Raw genomic sequence first — 8,427 nt, forward strand, 5'->3', positions numbered from 1 at the left:
TCAATCTTAAAGTTTCCATCACAGATTCATTTTCATTTGAGAAATTTAGAACCATTTTAGAATAAATAGATGAAACTACTTATACTTTATACATGTACATTATCACTACGAGGTGTGTGTCGTACCACTCCGAGTCATTTGCATCTCATCTTATGTATCACCATGAGTTTTATGTTCAAGGTAAAAAGGTGACTGATCAGTCACTTTCACTTTCTTGCTACTCACTTGGAATTAAGGTCATATTGGTCATGGTCAAATTCTATTTATAATGATGTGCTTTTGCTGACCACACAATAGTAGGCAGTGTCCACAATACGCTTAATTTTCCTTGTTTCGACTGCTCTGGAGAATTATAAGCCTATAATTATTTTTCTTCTTAAAAGAATAATGCTTAAAGTGTTAAAAGAACTGAGTTTAGGAATTACTGAAGTCAAAAGCATGTATACCATGAAAATCAATTACATTTTAAACTTTTTTTGTCTTCTTATTTTAGTTCCAGTTCAAATTGCTCAACAGCGACAGCCCATAATTAACTACCTGAGTGACACAAGTGTGTACATAGATTTCTCATACGAAATCCCAAACCAACCAGTTGATGAAAATTCCAGATTCTTCTTTGAGCCAGAGATTGTTTTTGAAAATGAAGATCTTGATGTGGCCATTCTCAAGCTACAGCCAAGTGCCAATGCCTATCCACCACCATTAATTAATTTCTCTGAACTGAGGGAAATGGACGGAAATTTGTATTTCATAGGACATTCTAGAGCAAACATTAAGGAGATGGATAAATTCAGCTGTGTTCAACTAACTCCCTATCAGATTTCAGCCTTGCATAATTGGCAGTACAATAATGTAAGACCACCATTAGGGGGTTTCGATGGAGTTGAAAATGTGCACCGCCAGCTGCTGCATTGCACATTTGAGAAAGGTGCATCGGGAGCACCCGGAGTTTGGATCAGCCCTGCTGATCACATGCCCTATGTTGTCTTGATGCTCCTTAGAGGTTTCCCTGACTGGTACTATGATGAAAATGTCGCACAGGAGTTTAAATTTGCCATCCCCAAAAATTACTGTGTAGAGCAGGGTGTTTGTATGTTAGAAATTTACAATGCAATTCAGCAGAAAGACCCATCTCTCTGCCAGGAAATATTTCATTACAATCCAGTGGTGTCGTCTGATGATGTAGAAATGAAATCTATTGAAAATTGTTAAAACTAATCACACAAAGTGTCATATATGTACCTATATATAGAAATTAGAAAGCAAATATGCAATAAGGTCAGGATGGAAGACAAACCTTTAAGCAACAAATACATTCATCTATTTACCAGTGAAGGAAATCAAATTTTAAAAATAAAGATGAAATCAGAATTTATTTTTAGTTAACTATTCAACCATTTAAGAAACAGTGAACTGAAACCTAAATATTTAATGATATATTTTAATTTACATCAGCATGCTATTTTCAGCTCATCTGAAAGTAGTAATCATGTAACATCATCTGTTATCAAAACAATAACAAAATTTTAAAAGCAAAGATGCAACGTATTCTTATGCATTAGAACCCATTTAATGGGAGACAACTCCTTTATTTATTGTATAATATATTAATTATGCATTATGTATTTGGTATCTGCAGACAGGTTGTCCGCCAAAGCAATTGTATTTCAGTACTGTGCCTTCTTCTCACAGGGGCCTCATCAGATTAGGTCTTTATACTCTACTACTGTGATATGTGTAAAACTCAATTGCTTTATGGTGATGATTTTTTGGCAGATTTTGTTGATTATATCTTCAGGTGTTAATGGAACAAATTATTTATCTTTATCTTAGGTAGTGTCAATTTTCTAAATTTAAGTAAGAATATTGTTGTTTTTTAATCCAAAATTAGAGGCCACAAAATTGGTTTAATTTTTACAGACTTAAGTTATGAAGAATGTGATTGTGTGAAAAATTACTAACTTAATTTGTTCTGTAAACTATTGAAATAGGGATCACAAATGGATGGCTCAGGGGATGATACTTTTCTATGTCAACTAACTTGAACAGCTAAGTTTTTTGTTGGGCAAGTGAAATTTCATGTTAAAAGCACAGCTTCTGCATAGAAAAAATAAGGGAAAAATCAAATTTTAAGAACATTTAAAATAGCCCATGCCAGATTGGTAGGTAAAGAATTATTCTCCCCCTGTAACTGAGTTGAAACACTTACCTTAAGGCCAAGGAATCAATGATTCTTGCCAAAAGCTGACCTCAGGTTTCACAATGTCTTTTAAATTTAATAAACTAAATTACCAAGAATTGATTTATGTTCCTTGATCCCCTTTGTTTTGCAAAACTATTTAATTTTCATCTGTTTATAAATTTATGGGTTGGAAAAGGCTCTATTGTTTCCAGAACTGGATTATATATTTTTCATTTTTTTTAGCTCTGTCATGGACCAAAGGAGCTTAGGGGATGACCTGTTTGTCATCAATCATCAGTTGACTTGTCAATTGCACAAGTTTGTTATTGCTTATCCTCCTAAACTGTTGTGTTGACCCGATTATTGATTATAATCAATCATCGGTTGGTTTGAGGGATCAAATAAGATAATCGATTGTGAAACTCCATAATCGATTGTGTGGAAAGGGAGACTACTTTTTAGTTACAAGAAAAACACAAAGGTTAGGAAAACTTCTATGTAAAGGGTAAGCTGTATGGGACTTCAATCTACATCGATGTGAATTATTTATTTCCTGTATAATCACATCATGCTCAGTGCAAACATTCATAATTAGGTCATGGTCATGATTACATGATTTGGCTGTTAAATTATTGAGTGAATCAGTTTATAAAAATTTAGATGATTTGTTTCAGTTTAAATGTACAGTCGTTTGTAGTATGTGTAAATAATGTTAAAAGAATAATTTCCTTCTATACTGTAAATGATAGACACATCACATGAAAAGGTTTTAGGAGTCAGATTGCAACAGTTTTTGAGTTACATAAAACTGATCAGTCATAAAATGTTGCTTTCATATAAAAAAGTTGTAAAATGAAAATAACACGACAAATAGAAAACACGGTAATATTCTTATCAGGCTAAAGTATAAGTATTAAAAGTACTCCTGTACATATATTATGAAGTGTTCAGCAAAGACATAACTGTATATCAAACAAAAATTTAAATTTGCTCTTAGTGACCAATTATAATCGATTCTCCGAAACTGCATTGAAGATTGACGTGACACTTTTAACACACATTCATCCCATGGTCAAGTTTGTCCTGAATGAAAATGGTGGACATCTTGGATGTCAAATATGTCCAGCAGGGCAGCCATCTTAAAAAAATATCATGCCTGCATGTAAAGTCATATCAGAGTTGTAGAACAAAAATAACACAATAGAAAACAATGTAATATTTTTATCAGGTAAAGTGTAACCTGTTGTCTGTTGTCCATCTTTTAGCAGAAGGTTGTTGTCCCTACACTGAAAATGAATGATGGCACTGACTTGGGGTTTCCACCAAAACACCTGCAGCATTGAATGAAAAATCACACAGATGCAGACCACCAGCACGTCTGCACTTTTGTGAAGGTGTCTTGAAAACCAATCCTAATTGACAATGGGGTCGAGTCAAATTTATTGCGTGCATTTTTGTTTTTTTTATTGGGATTAAGAACACACTGACTTGTACATATACAAGTGAATTTTGATTAGAATTTATATTTGCTTGCATTTCACTAAAATGTTTGCATTTGATAGCTAATATCCAGCACTCTGTTAGTGATTTTAAGACTAAAAGTCTTGACAAAGGTTGTAGCTGTAATGGATAATTGTGAGCAAGAGAACAAAAATAAATGTGGAAGGAATTTGATCACATCACTTTGGGGATATATCGGATGAAATACATTGAGTGATGCCACAAAAATAAGTATGCCCCTTTCCCAATATTTACTTTCAACCAAACTTAGCTCATGGGTATAACTTGACCTTGAGACACGTGCTTTGCAATGCAATTTATGAAGGACCCTATTGAATCTGGGGTCAAAAGATCAAAAGAAACAAGGTCATTGTGACTGAATGAAGAGCAACAGTTACTGCAGATTATCTTGGGTTCTTTGTATCCCCAGTTACCAAACGTTGTGGATAACTTGCACTCGGACTACAAAAGAATCCTATAACTTTCAGGGTCAAAGGCTCAAAGATCAAGGTTAATTAAAGAAGAAACAATTTTTGTTAAATAACTTGAGTTTTCCATCATCTACAGAAACAAAACTTTGTGGAAGACTTGTGTGTGGGGCAAGGAAGAAGTTTGGGGTAACAAAAAGGTCATATGGCAAGGTCACTATGACTGAAAGAAAATAAATAGTTTCTGCACAATAATATTAGCTCAACATCACCTACCTGAACCACATTTTGTGTATGAATTGCACTTGGGATAAGGAAGAAGCCTATAAATTGTTGGGTCAAAAGATGAGAGGTCAAGGTTATTGTAACTGAAAGGAGAGATATGGTTTCTTCTCAATGACATTAGTTCTATATAGCAGACCTGAAACGATTTTTGTGAATTACTTGCATTCAGAGTAAGGAAGAGGCCTTAAATTTGGCGGTCAAAAAGGTCAAGCTAATGTTGGAAAAATAACAAGGTCACTATGACTGAAAGAAAATAAATAGTTTCTGCACAAAAATATTAGTTCCATATCACCTACCTGAACCAAACTTTGTGGATGAATTGGACTTGGGATAAGGAAGAAGCCTATGGTCTGTTCCACTCTGGGCAATATGTTTAATCTGACTTTTAATCTGTCTTATGAGTTTGATATTGAGTGAGATCCAGACTTATTAATGACCGGATCTTACATCTATTTGGCTCAATCTGTCATCACTCTAGACCAGAGATGGTTTTCTGAAATTTTTAAATTTGTATCTGGTAAATAAGCTTACATCATCAAGGTGTCCAAGGAGTACTGTTACACCTAAGATCTATTCTTATTAATGGGCTGTCTTGCAACTAATTGGCTTTATTTCTTATCAATGTATTTCTGACCTGATTTTTATCAAAATTGGTAAATATACTGATATCATCAAGATCTTGTTTGAATTGTATTACACATATTTATGAAGTGATTTTGCATTTGATACTCTGTATTTACCATTCTTAATTCTGTATTTTTAACTAACTTTAATAAAACCTGGTAAATTGGCTTAGATCAACAGGATCTTCATTAAAGATATGATTATTAACAACATCTACAAATTTAAGTGCACAATCTTCAATTGGATTGGTTGTGCTTGTCAACACTCTAGCCACTTTTTATCTAATCAGGCTTTAAATAGTTGGATAAATATGTTTATGATCTACTCATATTTATGAGGTAATAATGCGTTCAAATTACTGAGCTTGTTACCATTCCGCAGATCAAATTTATCTTGGATTTTGTTCCAATTTGCTCAATATGCTTAAATCGTCATTTTCTCAGAGTCTATCTGATTGGCTATTACCAACCTTGATCTATGTAAACCATATGAGTGGTATCAGGCCTACTTGGGTCTTTTGAAATGCAAGCTCTAGCTCAAAATCTGGAAATTTTAAAACTCTTTGCCTGTCAAATAAAAGCCATGTAAATCTCGTGATTTACATCATTTTTGTAAGCATTAGAGTCAGAAACTTTAAAGAAACCTTGATTATGGATTTTACGGAATGTAAAAGGATTTATTATATGTATGTACTCTTATAATCTAATTATGATGCTATTCTGATTTTCCCTTTTGTTACACGACTATTTGTGAAAATAATTTTTTAGGAGGTTTCAGCTTTTGTTGATTTCATGGCTGCTGGGCACAACAAATGTACCCACTCACCCTAGCAAAGAAAATTCAAACTTTGAAAATCACAGAACTAATTTATTTTTTATTGGCACAGTCATATATTTAAACACTGAAAAAGGAAAGTAATTGAGTTGAAACCTCAAAATTGATGCCTTTGAACAGAAATAAATTCACAAACATGCAGTTATCACCAAATCCAAACAACCAGTACAAAATATAGAGTTTGTTTTCAAACAGCTAATATTAGCATTGCTGGCATTGACACACATTCCTATACAACCAATTTTATATAAATCATTCTTCATAGTTCAGTAGCTCAAACAATCAGTGTTACCAATCACCTTACAGTTTAGATCAAGAGAACCATTCTGCTACATGTACATATTTTTTTCAGTAATCAAGTATCCATATATGCAATGTAAAATCCAAGGTAAATTATTGGAGTCTGTTGTGGTGGATAGATAGATGACTGTATTTTTTTTTCTCATACAAATTTTCATTTGTATATTTTGTTCATTGACATTAAAGAAATAAGGAAATTAATAATTTATTTTTATAAGAATAGCAAAGTCAACCATTTTTTAGCTCTTGGCCAAATGCTCTTTCATTTAACTATTAAATTGAACTGTGTCCTTCAAACTTGTTATCACTATATTAATCCTCGTTAAATTTTAAGATATTGTACCAGATTTCAAGTTGAGCTATTTTTATAAGATATAGGCCAGAAAGTAATTATCTTGGTGCTGCACATTGTTATCTTTATCCAGACACCTTGAGACAAACTTCCTCTTCTGGTGATCTCACATCAGCACATCTCACTGACCATAATGGTCAGGACATTCCTCTGAATGATTCTGTATTTTGTATTTACTTAATTTGTGCTTGTTAAAATGGATATTAATTACAAGAAATGTTTGCATAAAATTCTCCATTTTTACAAGCATTAAATCAATTGTTCACATCAACAAGATCCACTTTTGTTAATCAAAATTTTGTAAATGTTGTTGACCCCCTAAAAATGAAATTTTTAAATTGAAAATTCTTTTAATATATATTAAAATGTATAAGTGCTATTAATGCTGTGGTTACTTGTTTTATTTGTGTAGGTACGTCTACAATCCACAATGTTTAATCATATTTCACAAACTGTCAAAATGGTCATTTCATAAGTTTAACTGGTCTAGTCATATAGGTTTTACTACTTGTAAACATGAAGAATTCCCCACTGCTTGAGTTCCTTGTTCAAAAGGTTTTGAGAACATGAGATTCAAATTTGGTAACAAGTTTTAGTCTTTCTGGACCTACATCCAGTGACTGACTTCCGTTAGTGATTGTTAGCATTTTCCTTCTAAACTAGTACTTTGATAGTCATGAAACTTACACAGCTTTAATTATAGGTCAGGTTGATTCTACATGAATCTGGTGGTCATTGTCATTCAGTATTGATTTTATCAATCTTTAGGTGTCTTTAAACTGCAGCACTCCTCCAGGTGCTTGTATTGACATATGCTTTCTCCTAAAACATCCTCTTGTGATGTGTAGCTGGTTCAGAATAAAAAAGGTGCTAATTTTACCTCGATTGTCTGTAATGGCTTGTTTGCATAATGTAGATGAGTATGAAGGAATTTTTTTCAGACTGGTTTTGAGGATGTATCTGAAGAAAACATTCAATGGATGCAAGCTTATTGTTGCTACAAAGGGTTAGTGAACTGCTGTATATTGGTCTATAAATACTAGGAAAACATTAAAGTTTTCACCCTGGATTTTGATCAAACATACTATGAGGGTATAACTTAACAGTATTTGAGACAAGTTCATTTAAATTATATCACATTCAGAAGCAAAGACCAAAACATGGCAATTCTTTGTCCTATTTTGCTAGCTGGAATGGATATCTCAATGGTTTTTTTACTTGGCAGGTAAGAATTTAAGGACGGAAGAAATTTACTTTTTGCAGATTCCAGTGTATTATCTTCACCTAATAGAACATTAGTTCCTTTCAGGGGCTCATGTACCACTAATCTATTGCCATGGTGAATTAGTTATTACCTATTGCATTTACATGGTAAGTCACATACAGTCACGGGACCTCGAGTGGCCGAGTGGTCTAAAGCGCTCTCCGTTACGGATCACTGTCATCTCACCTCTGCCTGCGTGGGTTCGAGCAGTGGCGTCACTAGGGTTGTGTCACCCAGTGCGGTAACTCATGATGTCACCCCCATGGACCTCCTTCCTGCACAAAAATTCAAAATTTTTATAGACAGTCATGTACAGTAACTCATGGTGTCACCCCCATGGAACACTTCCTGCACAAAAGTCGAAACTTTTATAGATAGTCATTTGGGTGTCAGCCCCTCTGATGGTGTCACCTGGTGCGGTCCACACCCCCCCCCCAATGATGCTACTGGGTTCGAGTCTCCGATTCGGCCAATGTGGTTATGTGAGAAATCTTGAAATTGGCTTCTTGTTGGTCAGTTATTCTTTCTGGGGTTTTCCTGGGTTCTTCCTCCACCATTAATACTGGCCGCCATGTATAGCCAATCGTGTGCTGAAAAGTGGCGTTAAACCCCACAATGACAACAACAACAACAACATACAATCACATGACATTTACAT

At 34.0% G+C, this 8,427-nt stretch overlaps 1 protein-coding gene across 1 annotated transcript in view; it reads left to right on the plus strand.

The window, feature by feature from the left end:
* Positions 1–6,888, plus strand: part of LOC149780364 (serine protease FAM111A-like) — a 49,019-nt gene extending 42,131 nt beyond the window's left edge. The window contains exon 6 of the mRNA XM_089937262.1: positions 494–6,888. Coding sequence (XP_089793388.1) covers positions 494–1,212 — 719 coding nt within the window. The 3' untranslated portion in view covers positions 1,213–6,888. The remainder of the gene's footprint in view (positions 1–493) is intronic.
* The last annotated feature ends 1,539 nt before the right edge of the window (positions 6,889–8,427 follow it).

This window comes from Sinohyriopsis cumingii, chromosome 16, assembly GCF_028554795.1.
Source record: "Sinohyriopsis cumingii isolate HCF-2022 chromosome 16, ASM2855479v2, whole genome shotgun sequence".
NCBI lineage: Eukaryota > Metazoa > Mollusca > Bivalvia > Unionida > Unionidae > Sinohyriopsis > Sinohyriopsis cumingii.